The sequence below is a fragment of the Aotus nancymaae genome, unplaced genomic scaffold (assembly GCF_030222135.1).
Source record: "Aotus nancymaae isolate 86718 unplaced genomic scaffold, 86718_ANA_hifiasm-v0.15.2.pri h1tg000040l, whole genome shotgun sequence".
NCBI classification, from domain to species: Eukaryota; Metazoa; Chordata; class Mammalia; order Primates; family Aotidae; genus Aotus; species Aotus nancymaae.
This window is the reverse complement of record NW_026988454.1, coordinates 39,829,905-39,851,134: the sequence shown is the minus strand read 5'-3', so window position 1 is coordinate 39,851,134 and position 21,230 is coordinate 39,829,905. Positions and strand designations below refer to the sequence as shown.

The following is a 21,230-nucleotide window of genomic DNA, read 5'->3' as shown; positions in this document are numbered from 1 at the left end:
GCTTTTCCAAAACTGCTTGACTGATTCAATTAGGAAGAGGCCAGTATTAATAATTGGTAGTCTCGGCATCTATCTCTGCAGCTTGACCATGCTGTGAAGTTTGGTCATTATGCTTGAGCTCAGCACTGTAAGTCCATAGGGGATGGAGAGGACACAGGGAGGACAATCTCTCTCCTCTAGGCTCTTTTTTTTTAAAAAAAAAAAACCAAGCAGCTCCCTCCTTAGTGTCCAAATGATTTCAATTCTAGTTAAAGAATATTTTAACTTCATGGATGAACCTGGAAACCATCATTCTCAGCAAACTGACACAAGAACACAAAACCAAACACCACATGTTCTCACTCATAGGAGGGTGTTGAACAAGGAGAACACATGGACACAGGGAGGGGAGCACTGTACACGGGGGTCTGTTGCGGGGGAGTGGGGGGGACAGCGGGGGGGGGGGAGTTGGGGAGGGATAGCATGGGGAGAAATGCCAGATATGGGTGAGGGGGAGGGAGGCAGCAAATCACACTGCCATGAATGCACCTATGCAACAACTTTGCATGTTTTTCACATGTACCCCAAAACCTAAAATGCAATAAAAAATAAATAAATAAATAAATAAATAAATAAATTAAAAAAAAGAAAATCTACAAACATTTTAAATAACTGCATATTGAATTTTATCATGTGATTGTACACAGTGTACCAGATATCTCAGGCTTTGTACTAATTGAATATTAAAATAACAATAACAGAAAAAAAAAAAAGAATATTTTAACTTAATTGTTACAGGAAGATAGTTATTCTAGAGTTAAACATAGAAGAGAACAAATACAAATAAAAATTAGGAAATTTATTTTCAATCTTCCCAAATCTCCAATAGTTGAACATGAAGTTTATTACACTTTTCAATATTAAGACAACTGGAAATGCAGCATGTGAAAGGACTTATATTTAGAAATGTTATATATGATTTCTATTAGAAAGCTCTTGATAATTTACAACCAAAGTAAGATATGCATTCTCTTAATTTTCTAATCAAAGAATCGTACTTACTAAAAGTACAAATTTAACTGTTCTCATGTTCCAAATAAAAATATTAATTATTCACTATTATTTGAAAATAACAAATTATATGAGTCTAAAACACCCATAATGCATTTGGCCAAAGTTGTTAGGTTGAGTTAAGATTTGCTGTGGTCTTCAATAACCAAATGTGGGGCTTAGAAAAGTTTTTGTTCTCGTCTGTACAGGCAGAATAAATAAAAGTAAAACTATCCCATAAAATTCTAGAAATTGTAGATAAGAAATGATATTACCACAATCAAATCACAAAGCAATTTTTAGAACATTAGAAATCAGGATTTGTTATCACTTAAAAAGAAAAACAATAAGAGAAAGTAAGCTTAATCAGAATATAAACATCGAAAAATCTGTAACAGTATTTCTTTTGTTAAAAAGTTGACTCACAGTTTATTGTCTTCAGAAACACTTCGGTACAAAATCAACAAATTTCTCCATATAACATAAAATAAGTATGAGATAGGATGTTAGCTAACAGATTTTGTACAGAGTATGATCTATGGATGAAGTTCAAGCTTTACTATTAAATTCCTATGTAACATTAACCAGATAGCCTGTCTCTTCATTCTGTTAGAGGAAAAATAATATTGTTCTTGTATACTTAATACGTAATAAGATAATTTATCAAAATGTGAGAGCCCTTAAAGTAATTTTTATAGATGATGCAACTGTAAGAACATAATTCTAACGTATATTAATTAAGAATCGCTTTGGTTTATTGTCAACCAAATTTATTATAGCTCATTATAATTTTATTGCCTTTTTCTTTCCATCAAATGTTATGATTAACTAGATAATTTTCCTACAATCCTAATAAACATTTATCTAAAGAATTATCTGGCATATAGTACATAAAATATTAAGACATCATCTCAGAAATCTGATGAAATTTTAGTCATGTTGTTGGGGCATAAAAGAGAAGGTTATGGAAAAACTCCTATGACTCTCAATGGCTTTGACTGTTGAAATTCAAACATATTCATTACACGGTGTATTTTCTAAATACACTGTGAATGTGAAGCCAAGCTCCTTTCCACAGTTCCAAGGGATGTGGATAAGAAACCTGGACATTTTGAGTCACTCAGATATAATTATTTTTCTTTAGGTCTTGTTAGAAATGATGATAGCACTAAACATGGCAAAACACATTCTGAAAAAAATGAAAATATTTGGTGGGTGTTTATCCTATTTCAAACTGGTTTTACTCAGAAACTGAAATACAAAATTATTTCTCAATTACTTAGTTGTTGTTAGTAGAAATAAGAACCCCTCCCAAAATGTGCACCTTAAATAAACATCTCCTAAATAACAACAAAACAATACATACAGGTTTAGACACAACAGAATAGACTATAGGACTTCTATACCATAGGTTTCTCTAAGTTTTATCTGTTAAAACGTTTAAGGTTGTTCTCTTGTTTACAGCGATGAGTCAAGTTTCTTCTGGAGTCTGTTGGGAAATACTTGGTTTTCAGTTAGAAGGCTAGCTTCCTTTTTCACTGCAACATTTATGTTTGCTGCCTAAGTGGCTTCTGTCACATCTTGTTATTTTTGATGTTTTTCATTTTTGAACATTTCTATAAATAAAAAAATAAGAAGCATTTATCAGAAACAAGTATTGAAAATAACCAGAAAGGAAACTGCCTGCTTTCAAATACTGTTGATGCTCACATGCATGTATGCTTTTTGAGAAATGGTTGGAAGTAAAGCGGAAAGAGCCAACTAAATAAAATGGGGGAAAAGAAAGTAAGCTCTTCAGAAACAAGGTAGATACTTGTATAAGGTAGGAGACAACAGCTTAGATGTAGAAGTGTTTTTCCATGGACAAAATGCTTTTCTTTGCATTTTAGTTCATCCTTATAAAAACTCTATCATATGGGAAATGTAAGGTAGAAAACTGAGGCCTCAATGAGGTTGAGACCTGTCCAGAAATCACACAGCTAGCGAGATGATGAAGCCGATTGTATCTAAAAATGTCTGTTTCTGGACTCAGCATTTCTTTGGCTGTGGCACTATGCCTGCAGAATCGAATACAAGCCTAGTTAGGAGTTCTAAGAACTACAGAGGAGGAAAAGGGTACCTAGTAATTGTTAAACTGAAGAAAACCAACAGCCCTCCAGCATAAGCTGTACTATCTAGTTAAAGTTCCCAGTTAACATATACACAGACCTGGCATTAACACAACATGTCAGACTCTCAAATAAAGCAAGCTACGCTACAAATAGGAATTGTTCCTGTCTTCAGGCAAGATACTTAATTCCTTTCTACTATGGCTTTATGGAACACGATGGATGGGTGATTAAAAGAAGCCCTAAAAGTAGGCACTGCAAGTGTTCAAGAGGAACAGAAAACCAGAAATCTCTCTGACCTTCCCCTGCCTCTGTTCTACTAGAGGTTAGTTAAGTGCTAGCTGCCTGGACTGGAGAGAAAGTCTCTGTTGGTCTTCCTTCTGAGTACTCAATAGCCTATAACTGCCTCCCTCCCTCCCTCTCCACTCTCTCCCTCCCTCTCTTCCTCCCTTCCTTTCCTTTCTTTTCCTTCCTTCCTTCCTTCCTTCCTTCCTTCCTTCCTTCCTTCCTTCCTCCCTCCCTCCCTCCCTCCCTTCCCCCCTCCCTTCCTTCTTTTCTTCCTTCCTTCCTTTCCTTTATTCCTTCCATTTGTTTTCCTTCCCTTCTTCCCCTCTCCCATTTTTCCTCACTTTCTTTTCTTCCTCCTTCCTCTCTTCTTTTCTTCTTTGAATTCTTTTTCTGTCACACTAACTTTATAACCTAAAGTAATTTACCTAACCTTTATGTGCCTCATTTTCTCATATTTTTTTAAAGGAGAAGGAGAAGGAGGATAATACTGCCTATTGAATGGAATAATCACAAAGATAGAATATATCAATAAATGTAAAAAGATTGAAATCATCTCACCATCTCTTAGCGACTTTTATGATGTATGTGAAACACAGAAACAAAATATGCAGTTCTGTGGCTCCTGAGGAGGTCACAGACTAACTGAGAAAAAAGAAAGGTAATGTCAAAGAAGAAAGAAGAGGAATATCTCTACACACCATGTTAATTCCCCTAATGGTCTGAATTTCTTTCCTCTATCAACATTTCCATCAGTACTATCTGGAGCCGGGAACTGGAGGGGTCAGTGGACTGACAAGGACGAGAACCTGGACTGCATGTTCTCCTAGATTTTCTTCCCTCTCCTCATGATCCACTGTCTTCAATGGCTGCCTTTAGATTTTTAGATGTTTCTTATATGACAAATAGTAATAAAACCACACACTGTAGAATATACATTAGATAAAAGAACACAAGATTTTTAGGCAGTATGCCCAGATTTAATTCCCACTTCTATCATTTACTATCTTTGTGACTTTATCTATAAAAAGGAATAACAGCAATATTTCTTCCTTACAGTGCTGCTTTTTCTTAGGGAGCAGGGGGATGGGATGAAGGAAAATGAAATAAATGAATTGTAGTGCAGAGAACTGGAATCTGAAGACCTAGATCTGATTCCTGGGTCTACAACTTAACTGGCTGTGTGTCTTGAGGAATCTCTGAATTCCGTTTTCTTATCAGTGAATAAGTTTTCATTATAATAACTGAATTATAGAGAGTTGAGGAAATATCAAATGAAATCATGATCTTGCAAGTACTTTGTAAAATGTAAAGTGCTACAGAAATATTACTTGCTGTTACCATCTCAGAGTCATATAAAACTATTACAAGCATGCAGTTTGAAAGTTCAATCTGTCATCTTGACAGTTATTGGTCTAACTCTCCCTTGTCAATAAACTGATTTAAGATAGTACATAGTCAAGCAGAAAAATGAGAGTTGAGGTAATTAAAATAATTAGATTATTTCCAAATAAAATACTGGGATTTAAACAATCTTAGTTTTAGAGGGGACCTTTTAGGTCATCTCACCCTGCCTGATCTAACCCAATCTTCACCCAGTGCAGTGGTCCTCTAAATTGAATCTATGCTCTGGTGGTAAGCTCTAGTTGACAGCAGAAGATTCCACATTGAATCAAAACTGTGTTCCTTAGCATACTAACTTTCAAGAAATCTCAAAATGTGCAAGAACTTCTTTTTCTGACAATGATTTAGGTTTTAAATTCCAAATTGATTTAAAATCTTTTTCTTTCTGGCATTCATCACCTATTCCTTTTGGAAATGTCACAAGTTTAATAAGGAGGTGATGATTTCATTGAAATGAATATTCACTGAAGCAATTACTCAGATGATCATACTAACTGAGGTATTTATAATCATGTAGACTAGGTTCCTTGGAGATGAAATGAAGTATTTCCCACTTAGAAGAGTAGACATAGAATGGAGTTTCATTTTGCTTTTCTCTCTCAAAAAACACAGGCTAAAGCAGTGTCCTTCAATGGTTAGAATTACATCTTTGTAAGAATAATCTACAAAATGAAGTTATAAGCATAAAATTACATAGATAATTATTGGAATAAGAAGGTTAATATGAAAGAAAATTTCCATTTCCTCATATTTTGGAGGAATCAAGCTGAAGTACGTCTAGAAGTAATTTACATATCTTATAAAGCTGATGTTTCCTAAAGTGTTAATTTGAAGGAAAAATATTCCCTTTTCACTTTTCTTTTAGCGAACTTTGAGTGCCAGTCACCTGAAATTGCTCAGTGTGATGGTGAACATTCAAACCTGCCATGAGCCATCTACCTCTTTCAGGATGCAACTTGATTGTGGTTTCTTGGAGTCTCTTCTGAGCAGTTTCAACTGGATTTTCATTCATGTTTTCATATTTTTACCCACCATTAGCTTCCCTTTCCTTGTATCTTTTGTAATCAAATTGTTGGCTGAGACTGAACAAACAAATAATACAAGCTAATAGCTGCTTTATTTCCCCTCTCATTTGAAGTGATTAAGTGGGTATTGCATTATGTTTCAGAGATGAGTCTTTGTACTCTTGGCAACTGTTTTTGCATGCAGAAAATGTTTGATAGAATCCACATGTAATCCACAAGATAGGAGTATGGAGTTCATTTTTGTATTCAATAAATACTTAATGTGAACCTCTTATGAGCCAGAGACTTTCCTATAACCTAAGGATAGAGCAAACTGATAAAAATCCCTGCCTTCATAGTGACCTTATGTGGAGTAGGTGACCAATAATCAAAATAAAAAGGACAGTGAAAAATATGTTAGAGAGCATAAAGGGGGCAGAGAGTCCCAACAGGAGGGTTATCATTTTAAAATAAGGTGATCACCAAGAAAGTAACCATTGAAGAAAGACCTAAAGGAACTGAAGCTGAAAGCCACATGGATCTCTGGGGAAAGATTGCGGCATTTAGATAAAACAGTCTGTGCCAGCCCTGAGAACAGAGCTCTTCTAGAGTTTCTGAGAAACCACTATCAAGCCAACATATCCAGAGTAGTGAGAAAGGAGGAGAAGTAGGGAGGCCACTGGAGGATATTAACAAGAGAAGTTACACAATCTGATTTAAGATGGTAATATACTTAATCTGGCTGTTGTGTTGAGAATGGACACTATGGGCCAAGTGTGGGAGCAAATAGACTAGTTAGAAAGCAGCTGCAAGAATCTGGATAAGAGACAGTGGTAGACAGCAGCAGATAGTTTAGACTTGGTTGTTAGCAGTAGCCATGAAAAAAAAAATGAGCATATTCTAGATGTGGTTTGAAGATAAAGCCAATCAGACTTTCTGGTAGAGTGGGTGTGATAAGTGAGAACAGAAAGGTTGTTCACAATTCTTCTAGTGCATTATCTTTCAAAGTGTGATGCATAGAACCCCTATAGCAGATTCACCTGAGATATGTTGAAATACATCCCTGTGGTGTGTCTGAGAACCTCTGAATCATACTTTTTCTCTAAAGAGCCAGACGGTAAATATCTGCTACCACTATTTGACTGTGCTGAGAGAGCACTAAAGCAGTCATAGACAATGTTTAAATAAATGTAGATGTGTGCCAATAAAACTTTACTCATAGACACTAAAATTTGAATTTTATATAATTTTTACATGTCAAAAATTATTTTTAAATATTCTTTAACATTTGAAAATGAAAAAGCAAACATTCCTGGTTCCCCAGCCATAAAAAAGCAGGCAACGGGACCTATTAATATTTTACCCACAGGCCATGATGGTTTGCCACCTCTGCTCTAGAGAATAGATCCCAAGAATATGTGTTTTTAACATACACATTAAGTGATATTTTAAAGCATGAGAACTTTCACGTAAGGTAAGTATTTTTATTCTAATTGTAAAGATAAGTAAACAAAGTCACAAACAAATGTGACATTCTTTGTATTAGAGCTTAGTCTTGGGTCTGTCTCATTGTAAAATTTGCACTTTCTGCCATCCCCCAGCACCTCGTGGAATATTTTCCCAGGGGTTAATATTTCTGTTCAACCCTAGATGGAGCAGACAGCAGAGTAACGAGAAAAGAAAAGGTTGCTTTGCCTAGAGAACTGTTTTTCCCTCTCAATATGGTACACAGTTTTGCTTTTATAATTAACATTCTGCTGATGAGATCTCCCATTGGTGAAGGCTTACGAGTAAGATTTCCATGAAGAGCAAGCACTGCAAGAAGTAAATTAATCTCTAGGGAAGAAAAGGGGCCAGGTTGTCAGTGCTCACATAACTGCCTAATAGGAAATGATATTTCAGAATTGTTCAAAGAATGAAATGACTGGATTCTCCTTGCAGCACATTCTTAAACATTTAATTCTTCTGAGAAGAGGGAGATAGGTTGCTATAAAACGAAGAGCAATCTTACAATATTTTTTTTAGGGTATCAGTATTTCCAAACTAAAATAGCATTATCTAGAAATGTAAAATAAATTCTACTAAATCATTATTTTGTTTATATTATGAAAAAGCTGCATTGATGGTAAATATAAAGATGAAAGGATAGATTTTTAAATCATCACTTGAAAACTATGCAATATTTTTAATAACAGGTTTTCTAGACTTTGGAATCAGGTAATTTTTGCACTTAGAACACTACTTAGAATCTAACATTGAATTATTGAGGTGTTTCTTCATTAAAATTAAGAAACAGCAATGTGTTTTGTGATCTAAACTACTTGCCTCTTGATTACATATAATCAGCCATTCAATTAAGGTCTTTAATATAGAACCCCCGACTTGTCTAATCCTCAAAATGGTCCTGATAGGGAACTGACTTATGTTTTATTTTTCATTATACAAATAAGAGCTGAAGTTTACATTAAACATTTGGGCTAAACTAAAGCTACAGAATCATTCTTTATTCCCTAGCTTCCTCCAAGTGGAGAGCTTTCCCAGGGAGTTTGTTTTTTCTGACATGTTTAATTTCCCAAATTAAGTAGGATCTTAGATGTGATGAATCACCTGTATGTGAGTCTCTCTTAGAGACAGGACCATTTGAGTCTAACAATTTCAATGCTCTAACTCAGAATAACCCATAGGATCACAGACTTTCAGAACCGACAGGACACACAGATTATCTGGTGTCCCCATTATTTTGGTGGGGTGTCTGGGTTTCATTTTCTATCCTAGGGTTTTTCTTACTACTTGACAAGTCTAATTTATGAAGGACAAGCGGTAGCACAGATTTAGTGTAAAGTGGTAGGAAAATTCAAAGAACATAGTCAAAGCTACAAAAGGAGAAAATTACATTAGAAAATATGGATCAGGAGAATAGAAAATTTGCTCACTAGAAAACATTTATGTTTATGTAGGGCAAAAACAAATAAGCATATTTAAAAGGTCATCCTTCCTGGCAAAGATTTCAGTTTCTAGAGAGACATAAGGAGGAAAAAGGAAAATGGCCCCCTGTTTAGCCAGGAAGATAACCAGAAGCAATGGCAGCAATTAATGAGTGACCCACATAATACCCAGATCCGCCTCAGAACTAAATAATCATCCTCTTATACCAAATGGCTGTGCCCTTGGCTGAAAAAAGCCACATTGCCCATAACCACAGACCCTTCTCAGGGACAGCTGCATCCAATGATTGTTTGATGCAGGGGGTATAAAGGTCTGTTCCCCACCTTCTAATTCAGGACAACCTTAAAGAGCCATGCCAATTCCAGAGCTCCCTACAGGATCAGTTGAGGTCTTTGTTGTGACTGTATCATGGTTCAATTTCTCCCTCTGCCCAGACCTGCTTCTGGGACTCTGCCTCAAGCGCTGTTCCTGAGACCACTTCCCAATCAACTTTCCACATGCAAATCAGCCCAGAAAACGATGCAACAAATAACTCGATGAAAACATTTCCACTTAACACATGCTATCAGCTAAAAGTAGGCCTTAAGCTGAATAAACATTGAAGTCCTGTGCTCATCCTCAGCTATTGCTGCTGAGGTAAGATGGGGAAAGGGTCCATCAGAAAGAGGGCATCCATGTTGCTACACAATTGGAGTGTTTCTTTTACTCTGAGGAATCAATGATATTAACAAAGAGGGTTTCTCATCCTTTCCAATATTCATAGCATTCACGAAGGCCACAACATTTCCAAGAGCATACTGTTCTCAAAGGCAAAAAAGTGCAAACAGAAACTCAAGAGACTGAAAGATCCATAACATCAAGTGGCCACAGCCAGCAATTTACAGAGCATACTGTAGGAAAACAAAGTTTTCCTTAGCAATCAATTTGTAAAGACTCAGTAGTTAAGTATTATAGCTTGACTTCATTGTAGTTGACTACGTACTATACTAACTTTTACCTATTTGATCTAATATAATCTTCAGAAAACATCCCATGGTATAGCACTACCAGTAACTCAATTTTACAAATAATGGAATAGTCTTTTTAACAAATTGCTCATGGTACATAGCTACCTAATGGGGGAGCCAAAATGTAAACCCAGAAATCTCAGTTCAGTTTCTAAAGGTGTGCACTTTGTCATTCTATCACTTAATCACCCTGCTTTCAGAGAACTATTTTTTTTTAGTAATTTATGAATAAAATAATGTAGAATTAATAATAATGTTTTTAAATTAAGGCATGGGCATCACCAAGCAACCAGAGTGAATCAAGGACCCACAGAAGAAGGTCATCTAGAATATCTAGTGAAATGTTCTCATCAGTTTCTTAGCGAAGATATCAGCGGCTGGCAGCATTGATCTTGAGTGAGGGTTTACTGTACTCTTGGCTGGAATAGAGTCTTATTACACAATTCATGTTCAGTCATTCACAGCAAAATTCTAGTTGTTGACATTGAATGCCAAGATAAATTATTTCCTTTAGTACAATTATTAGATACATATTTGAAAAGGTTCCACCCCATTTAACTGAAAGAAATAGGTCTGGGTATCCTGAAAGAGCAACGCTGGAAAAGGAAAGCAGCACTAGGCTTTTTTTTTTTTTTTTTTTAAGTCCGTGATATGCTATAAAGTCTCTGCAATTGTTACTCTCATCAAAGAGAATTTAGGAAATGACTGACTTACGTCTAAGCATTAGAAAGAGGAGAAAGCTCAGAAAATGCCTGATCTACCCATCCTGAACTCAAAGGAGGCTACTACGTATTCCATGAGCTATCCATATGAAGTATGGTAAGTGTAAAGTATGGCTCCAATGAGTCTTTTCTTTTTGGAAATGAAGAACATACACTATATTATATAAGATAAAAATAAAGTTTGAAAAGTTATATTTTTGCTCTACTCTACTTTTGCATTTTTATATATAGAATTATCACACAATTACAATCCATAATGAAGAAAGACGGTAATTTATTGCATTTACAAATGGGAAAGAAAATAAAAATATTGCCAAGACGTTCATACTGGGTAATTTCTAAATAAATGGATGTTCAAATCAAATTGATTTAGGAAAGGAGATTCCATTTTACTCTCTTGAATGAAGTTAAGGAGTCTCATTTGCCTAGAACCACTGCTTTAATTCCAGGTCATCCTTGTCTCTAAAATCATCACTTTCAAGTAATATGTTCAAAGCAGGTGCTGCTCTAGTCTGTAACATACGCTGTACTACTCACTCAGGGCACAAAGCTGGGACTACTGCTGTACCATGCTAGAAAGATTCACACACAAGAGACGATTAGGTAACATTTCCCTCTGATTCAAACAAAAACTTTGATCTCAGGAATTGTGTTATCTGGTACTTTTTAGAATCCACAATCTTAAAGAAAAAGAAAAAAAACCAGTTTCCAGTGAATTAATAATGGCTTGAGACTCTACATGCTGCAGCAATTTCACTGCAGTGGTTGTTTCTTTTATAGTCACACTTGATTAGTATTAGAAATTTGGAGGAATTGCAATATGCATGGTTTTCAAAGCCCTTTACAGAATTTCATTTTTCTCACTCGGAGAGAGTCAATGAAAAGGTAATAAGAAAAGATCTATGGGACGTTTTTATTGGAGTGTCAGAAGCCTGTAAGCTAACTACATGAAAGAACCCAGATTGTGCAGACCGGGTTTGGAGCAGGAACACTTCAGAGACTTTATATCTAGTATTTTGACTTTTACATGTCCTTGGAGAAGAAAGCGTGCTAGCTACAAAACCAAATAAGGAGGAGAAAGGAACAAACCGTATGCTTAAGAATAATTACAGTTTCAATTTTCCCATGAACTAAATGTGAAGTTTCAAAGATAAAGTGTAATAGAAATTGAGGGGGTTTGGTGTGTCTAAAATATTGGCAAGAAACAAACTTCTTATTTCCCTTGCTATCTCATCCCAAGTTTCTGCCATATGGAAGTTAGTCTGGGTAGCTTAATTGAATGCTATCAACTCCTCCGCAAGTCCATTTGCTTTTGTTTTGCCCTCAGTAGAGATGAAAAATATCAGATCACAATCTCTATACATGATAATAATTCAAGCTTGTAGTCAATGACTTATCTGACACTTCTTTAAATTTAAAACATGTCAATTATTTTAACCTTTTTTCAAGAGGTAATTTTTGTTGTTCATTGTTCTAGAAAAAATATCAAAATTTTATTATCACAACAATACAAGCAGTCTTAAAACACTTCATTGGCCATGAAAACCATAAATGAGGTGAAAAATCTAATAACGAAAAACAATAAACATTACTATTATTATTGTGAGTGTTCAATATTATGCCTCATGTAAAACTTTATTTCAATGTGATTTGCAGGTCAGAGTGGTCACTTTGGCTGAGCCATATATTCCAAACAAAATGGCAGTACAAATCTGTCCATTGCACCTTTGTCACGTGGACAGTTAAACCACTGTGGTTGAACTGACCTGTAGTCCAGTTAGTGCCTGCTACTGCTGTGGCCCCACAGTTGTTCCTCTCATTCTCTACATCCACGAAATCATTCTGACTACCAACTGGTACTTTTGAATCCAGGCCAGCTTGATTCTGGTGACGTTTCTTGGATATGTCTCCTTGATGACACTGAAATGACACAAGTCAGAGTGATTGATATTACAAGTAAATTAGTTCAAAATAAATGTTTCACAGAGATATGAACGATTTATCACATGGCAAGTCATTTAGGTATGTCTAAAACAGAACATTCGACATGTCAAAGCAAGTTACAAATTATAGGTTCATTGACTTATTTTGGAAATCTAGGTGTACGATTTTTGAAGCAATCTAAGTAACTAGAATAGGAAGTCATTTTAGGCATAGAAAACCATCTTCAAAGACCATTTGTGAATATTACTTTCTTCTTGTGAAACTTATAAAATATTTTTCATTTGGAACATTTTTACTTAGTTTTTATTCTTATAGTTAACTAATCCAGCACTTCATTATCTATTACATAATTACATATTATATAATTGAAGCAGATTTCATTTCTGTATTATCTGTATGCTTTATATAAAACAAATCATAACATCTACTATAAATTAACCCACATTTTATGAGCATTATGCAAATTTGACAAAGCTCCTCTAGTCAATTTTAGAGTAATAATTCATCATAACAATGAATTATTAAGGCACAGCATCAACGGCCCCTATGACTCATCTCACATGTAAGAGATGTCACAGCATTTGACATTATACTGACACACTGTATGCTTCAAAAGAATCATCAGATGGGAGCAAAAAATGAAGACTTCAATTGAAAATTCAACTTCCAGTACTTAATTAATTCATACCAAGTCCAGACTAAAATTTTATCAATTTGAATAATATTACAGAATGTGTCAATATTAGATAATCAATTATGGCCATTAAGACTAGCCATGTTGGCTCACTAAAGGATAGTACAATGGACAACTTTCCTGTGAAGTTTCTCCTATAGACTGTATATAGCATGAAATTCATTAAAAGCTCGATTTTATAAAACCAACGGCTTTTAAAGTTTGAGAAGGGCCAATAAGGAAATTAGGCTTTAGAATGATTAAATAATTCACTTGAGTTAACAAATGAACAGTGCTGAGCCTGAACCTTGGGCAGTGTTCTTTATGATTGATTTCTTGAGATTTTTAATGCGGTGAACTGGATGCACGGATGGCCCTCACTCTTCACCCCTCTCTGTATCCATGTCCTTTCTATAGAATTTTGCAGTGCTATCCTACTCTGACTTTTGACCTCTCAATGTGGCTTCTTCTGGCGCAACAGGATATTGACACAGGGGCTTGAAAGAGGCTTGCACAATTGTTTTTGCTCATTCCTTAACTTCCACTATGCCACGAGGCTATGCCTGTATTAGCTGACCACAGATTAAACACAAGATGGGCAGAGTTAGGTCACCCCAGCTGTCCAAGCTGAAGCAACCAACAACCAGAGGAGCCCGAGACGTTTGGGTGAAACCAGCCTAGATCATCTGAAATCAGCTCAGGTCAGCTGAATTCCACAGCTTCGTGAACAAAATGAATGTGCTTTTGGTTGTATGCCATTATGTTTTTCTGGCGGTTATGCAGCATTGTATGCTGATAGATAACAGGTTCCTTCAACCACCATTTATCTATAGTATCCCAGATACTGGATGTCATGTGAGAATACAAATCCAACATGACATTCTCTCAGACTCAAAATTATTCAAACACAATTTCTTACATTGTTTGTGCAAATAATTAGAGTATGGTAAGTCATTAGTAGATATTTCTCAAATTCCTTTTCTAATGGCAAAGGAAGAGATCCTAGTGATACTACAAGAGACAGCTCAAAAGATCAGTGTTTGGATGTTGGTATTAACTAGAACTAAACTACCCTGCTTGTTTATGTTTAGCTCCTCCACAAACTGTAAAAACATAAGTCGATCACTGTAATTTTTAAAATTTATTGTCAGGCCTGTATTATCATATAGTTTTTGGAAAGAAGCCGATTCAGCATCCAACCACTTTCCTGATTCTGAATTAGATACCTTTGAAAAATATATTATTATTTCAAGTTATGACATGAGTATTAAATCACAGTTTCTCAGAACTGAGCGATACAATAAAGAAGGAATAAGCTTCATGTTTGTTCATACCAAATTCAATTGGAAATATTAAAACATTGAGGGAAAGTTAAGAATTCATGCAAGTTATGTATACTCTACTATATTTCAGACTGAAAAGAAAGAAATGCTGAACTTATTTACACATGAAAGGATTGTTGTGAATGCCTGAGAGAGAAAATAACCCCTTGATCAGAATAGTTTCTGCATTGTAAAGGTCCTGGGTTTCATGGTGCAAACCTCTGGCAGACTGGACATTTTATAAACATATTAGTGTGTCAGTAATTAAGAACCTCATTTTGCTGGAAACAGTGCCCACAGTGGAGTCTCTTCTTAGGCAAACCCTGTTAGATTTTCCAACTTCTCTTTTAAATTACATATTATAGCCAGGCTGCTGTATTGAAGTCCTAATGTAAAGGTAGGTGAGTGTCTCTTAAGTTACCAACCCTGCCATGCTCCCTCTTCCTTGTTTACTTGGCCCCTCCTTCTAGTTCCCTGGGTTTGCACATTATACTCTGGCATCTCTTTTCTGCTACAATAAAATTCCCACAACGTTTCATTCTTAATTTCCCAATTACCCTCCACTAACTCTCAATTCTCTCTCTTCCCTCTCCCCTTTCCTATCTCTCAAATTCTTCCACTGTGTCTTGATAACTTTACTTTATGGTTTGCAAACTTCACTACATATTCAACTTCTTTTCTGAACATTGTCTCTACCTTCTTACCCTGACTAAAATCCCATTCTCCTTTGAAGACACCACTTCTGTGAATGATGCTGGCTGCTTACTCTTCTACATCCCTGCTACCCTTAAGTGGAGGATCCCCTTCCCCTGAGTGTTGTCCATTGCATCCTTACCTCCTTGCAAAACATGCCTACTGCTTTGATGTTCCTGTCTAATCTAGCTATGCACCATCTCCCTTCTTGTTGGTATCATCTATCTACTAATCTCTATGCATCTTTCATGAAAAGGCTTTGGCACTTGGAATGTTGTCTTTTCTAGCCCCAGCATCGCCATGATCTTGGACAATATCCACATCTACATAAACACCCTATCTTATTCATCCCTGATCTCCTTATTACAAATGAATTTCTCATTTTTCTACCTCTTGCTTTCAGTCCCAAGATCACAAATGAAGTCTACTGTAATCACCTGAAATGTTTCCACTTCCAATATTATTAAATATCTTCCTCTTTCACTTCATCGCCTAACCTCAAGTTTATTCTCTCCACTCCAGCCAAATCTCCCTTCTTCAAGACCGCTTTTATCACAATCCCTGCCAAGGCTATTCGTGGACCTCACTGGGATCTGAGATCCACTGATCCCTCTACTTTCTCTATACCCATCACTCCCTTGCTCTTTTTTTTTTCTTCTCTACCCAGCATCCATTTCTGTTCGGAAACTTCAATCTGGCCAATAAACTGCCAGACTTAAACTTGTTTGACTTCTCAGCAGCATCTGACATGTCTGGTCACCTCCTTTGGCTTCCGATGTTCCTCCTACCACTCTGAGTGCTTATTCTTAGACTCCTTTGCTGGAGTATCCTTAATTTACTCAAACACCGAGGGTCAAGAGGTCTCAAGGTTCTGTTATTCCCCCAGTTTTCTTTTTACCATCCCTACATAATTTCAGGAATCATGTGGCTTATCTATCACCTGTAGAGATGGTAGGGGTAGGTAGAGATTTATAAAATGAGATGAAGTGTAAAAAGGCAGGAGCTTACATGCCTTAGTAAGCACTCTGGACTCTAATGTCCTTTCAGATCCACAATCTCACCACTCTACCTTCCTGTCTGAAGGCTTGGCTATTCTGTTTGCCTAGGACATTCTTAGTAAAATTTCCCCCTTAATTTTATGAAGTCTTGGGTTCCTGCAAGTTTCCCTCACTGCATAAGCCTTAGCCAGCACCCTGTTTTCTAATCTTTGTGCAACTTGTTCTTCTACTGTAATGCAATTTTTATAATTACAATCAAATAATACCTGTTTTCATGTTTAATGTCTATCTCCCTGGCTAAAACTCCCTGAAAGTAAAGACTATGCCTGTCCTGTTCACTGTCCTCTTATCTCAAGGTTTTAAATATAGTAGGCATTAAATAACTACATATTAAATAAATAGGCAAATTCATGAATAAAACATAGACTTAATTTTTATGACTTTTTCTTTAGCCAATTATCAATGATCACTGCTTAGTCACATTCACAGGCATAAGCAAAGTAATGTATATCATCATTCCTAATAGTATTGCTTATCATCATATATTAGTAGATAAAATGTAATTACATTCTACCTTGTTTTAGCCATAAAGACACATATTTCAAATCCTGTGCTTTTAAATAAACTCATTACTGAAATCATGCAAAACTATATTTATACAGTATCCCATATAGCTCTGACTCAAATTACGTGGGTTAACTATCTATGGAAGTTACAAATCTAAGAATGGTTATGTTAGGGAAAGTGAGAATTGAGAACTAAGTGTGTCAAGAGAGTGGTCCCTATTACCCTCGGTGTGAGAGCATGGCCTGCCAGCAACTGAAGAAATAAAACCCTCTGTCAGGCCCTGCTTCCATGATGTCAGGTCTTCAACCTGAAGGTAGAGTCCAGAGGAAAATGAGAAAACTACAATGTTTGCAAAGAATGGAGAGGAACATAGATAAATTTGAACTGCCACGCATCAGGCCTTTGTGACCAGACTGTAGTTGCACTTCAAAAATAAGTTATATATATTCTATGTAATTTCTATATAACTTGTTATTAGAAATGAATCATTACAATCCTGTCTGCTAATATGAAATGACTATTGAATTATTTTGATATTATTCTGGACTTGTAGTTTGCATGTTGTTTTTTAATGTTCCTGCTAAAACTAAGGATGCAATTATAAGGTACTGAATATTTGTCTCACAAAGAAAGAAAGAAACAAATATATATTACCAAAAAATGTTAACCCAGATGTCCACGAAAAAAATGGAAAGAGCTCTTCAAATCCATCTTTCGTCTCATACCTAAGGCCATGCTGTTGAGTAAAGTCATACTGTTTTAATTTATTGAGATTCCCAGTTCATGATTGTATTTATTTGTGCCCCTTCTCCCCAAGGGCAAATGGGCTTGTTTTTCCTGAGAGAGCTACAGAGGACCTGTCTTGGCCAGGGACTAAACATCACTCATATTTAAAGGAACATGAAGTATCCCAGATAATGTACTTTCCTTTTCACTTTGTAAAAAAAATCAATCCTCTCCTGACTAAAAAAAGCAACCTCCTTCTCTGCTTATATAAACGCTGCTACTTTCTACTGCCTGTACTTTTTCACTTCAGAAAGTAAATTGAAGTGAAGAAATTTCAAGTGAAATTTGAGAAGAAATCTCTCATTAACCAACTTTCTTCTGAAGAATTAAATTCTACTTAAAACAAGAACAATAACAATAATTCAGAGACTATACATAAATAAAAGAGAATAAAAATCTAATCACAACAAATACAGGCTTGCTGTGGATATGTAAACTATCATTCTAGAAAATCATGAAATCCTGTATGCAATCTGTCTCTTTGTGTGTGTGTGTGTGTGTGTGTGTGTGTGTGTGTGTGTGTGTGTGTGTGTGTGTGTTCTCTTCATGGTTAAATCACCATAAATAATTTAGAAGATGATCAAGTGTTTTTATAAAAACTAATTAATTTCTCATTGTGCATTATAAAGGTCCATAGTATAATAGAGGCAAATAGAGGCAAATATTAAAAAAAAAAAGAATATAAACTGTGAAAAATAATCTAAAACTGTTCATCCATATAGACAGTCATCTCTTTTGGACAATATTCTGAGGTTTCCTACAAGTATCCATATATACTCAAACTGTCCTTTCTGCTCAGAATGTCTTCTTTATACCAATTCAAAGAGATGCTTCTGAGCTTGTTTGACCCTCTCCCAAAGACATGCTATCTTTTGACCCTTTCCTGTCCCTTGCAGCCTTATGTTGTTTACAGAGGATTTGTTCAAGCCTGTGTTTGCCAGGCCTTGCTTCATTAGCTCATCAGAAGCTCATTTCCCTCTTTTGGCTTTTCCTGGAACTTTAGGCTGTGACCTTCCCAGGTGAGAGTCCGTGCTGGCATCACTCACCCTCCTTGGCTAGTGTTCCTCCTCCCTGGACCATTCACACACTCTTATTCAAATGTGACCTTGCTGGCTTGGTCTGGGTTGGCAGTTGATCAGGGACTTCACCAGCAGTCACAGGTGTTTGCATGTGTCTTGACACTAAGACATAACTGGGATCAACAGTGGTTAATAGGAGGGACAGACTCTTTCTTCTGTGCTTATTCCAAGTACCTCCAGAAAGTCAGACATTTAAAAGAGTTGGTATCTACCCTGACTTTTTCTTGGGTCAGAGGAGAGCCAGTAGGCCTATGGAAAAGAAAGATGCCTGAATCTATTTCCTTAGTTGCCCGAATCTATTTCCTTAGTTGCCCTAATAAGAGAAGACAGTATCTCCATCTCAGCCCTTCAAAGATCTATTCTTTTTCCTGGACTGACTTGGACCAGACCCAAGAAAAATCATCCTTGCTGTAACTGATTAGAAATCTCACATATCGCATATCAAAGATCTTACTGTGTCCTCTGGGAAAGGAATTCTTCATTACTATTAAGACTATTTTATACTTCACTTTCAAAGATATGCTTCAAGAATATATCAAGCATTAAAGTAAGAAATTAACAGCACTCATATTTCAGATATAGATTTCACTTGCATCTTCCTCTATTTTCCCTGATGAAAGCTGAGATCTAGGTAATTTGATATCTAGAAGTCCCACCATCTTCATTTATGTTGATTTAATCGCCCTCTTGGAAAAAATCAAATCCTAGTTCATGGATGCGGGAAGAACTCAATATAATCACATACTTTGATTGAAACGCGTTTAAGAATTTTCATCTACAATGCTTAGGTGGAGAACCTTTTAACATACTTCCATCAAGCTCAAATCAATGTGCTTTTTGCTACTCTAACGTTCGGTGAAGTTAGCCAAAGATGAAATGAACATTTGAAGCAAGGCTTAGTAACACTTTTTATTTTAAAATAATGTCTGAATAGACAGCTAATCTGTACAATTATTATTCTTAAGGAGATAAACAAGAATTTTTTCTACCCTTAAAGATGTTAGCCTTGTCACTCCAGATATTGGACAGTCGTGCAAAAGAATTTTCTATTTTAGAGATGCTGTGGCGAGTGCCTCCTCTTCAAAATGTCAAAGTTGGCTTACAAAAATGCTGATGTAATGAACACTGGAGTAGCTCTTTGTGTAGAGATAAATCTTCTTCCTTACTTTGTCTTCCTGAAAATTTAGAATTAATTAATTTGCATGGTTATTGTCGTAACCTTCCTAGCTCCTGTTTTAATGGGAAACCATAACTCTTAGAGTCTGTAAGTGTAATCTGTGGCCAAAGGGCAGGAAAATTAATCTTATTTTAAATTATGAAAACAGAAATTACAGTGGAATCAACTATGTGACACATTTTTTGTTAGATGAGTTTTTGGTGAAATTAGTTTTGAATTAGTGGACATATGAATAGCATTTGAACAGTGTCCAGCAGGGCGACAGTTGCTGCAGATGGCAGATGGGAACTCTGGTGTACTTTATAATACGTCTGTCTGTATCTAGGAAATTATTCTCAATTCATTTTTTAAAAATTACTTTTGAAATCATCTTAGCCTTCTGAGTATTAAAATACAGCTTTCACATGAGTCTTTAAAAGGTATGCATCCTGGCAATCTGATTTAAAACATTGCTGTATTATCATTTGAGCTAGAAATGATTTTAATGAGTATGACTCACCTCATTATTTCTTCAAGCATTCAAACTACTGGATATAAACTATTAAATGGCATTCTTGCTGCCAAATTGTTGCTAAAATATAAAATGCATGCACTGTTGTGACTAGATGCCCCTCATAGGATGTGGTTCTTGGAGACTGCTTTCTGTCTCCTCAGCTCAACTTAAGCCTGGCAACATTTCTTTGAAGCCCCTTCCATAAAAGCTGCTCTTCTGACCTCTTCTAACTCACAAGACCTATTTCTGATCCCCCTTTTAAGGCATTGTCTGGCACAACTAACCAACACCTTTTCTAAATTCCTATAGATTCCAGGTGTGGCCCTTCATCTTCAGGATCCTTCCCCATCTTGCTCAGAATGGCCTCTAGCTCATGTTCTCCTCTTTGCTCTCCCTCTCCAAACATGACAGCAACAGACCTTAATGTTAACACCACTGTTGAACTTCTTTTTAGTTTTTTTTTAGCCTCTTGTAAGTGTAATCAGAACATGGACCTCATTGTTCATCAGAATTTCTCCATCCTCACGATCTTGGATCCTAGCACTCTGCTCTCACTTGCTGCTACTAACACTGCTCTTCCCTGTCAGTCTTAGTTTTTTTTTGTTTGTTTTTTTGTTTTTTGCCATTGTTTTAGTTTTATTTTTCATCAAAGCAATACATTCACGTTGTAATAAATCAAACAGTGCAGAAGAGTTAGAAGGGAAAGCAAAAGCCTCCTGATCCAACATTTCCAATCCCCAAAAACAACTTCTTTCTTACTATTTCTGCTTTTTAGTTTTGCTGGAGGCTTCATCTGTAACACTTTGCACATCTTCACTTATGAGCTTAAATTACTTTCAAATCCTAACCTAAAAGGCAAAGATTTAGTTAATTTATAACACCCCATTCCCTTTCCACTGTTGTTTGAGCATTTTTTCATTCAGCAAGTACATAATGAGCAACAAGTATGAAAAGGTATTGGGGATATGGTACTAAGAAAGAAGAGGCAAAAAT

At 36.0% G+C, this 21,230-nt stretch overlaps 1 protein-coding gene across 1 annotated transcript in view; it reads right to left on the bottom strand.

Moving 5' to 3' along the window:
* Positions 1-817: 817 nt before the first annotated feature.
* THEMIS (thymocyte selection associated) overlaps positions 818-21,230 on the bottom strand; it is a 207,061-nt gene continuing 186,648 nt past the window's right edge. Inside the window, exons 5-6 of the mRNA XM_012435113.3 lie at positions 12,272-12,425; positions 818-2,645 (exon numbers count right to left, since the gene is read on the bottom strand). Coding sequence (XP_012290536.2) covers positions 2,614-2,645; positions 12,272-12,425 — 186 coding nt within the window. The 3' untranslated portion in view covers positions 818-2,613. The remainder of the gene's footprint in view (positions 2,646-12,271; positions 12,426-21,230) is intronic.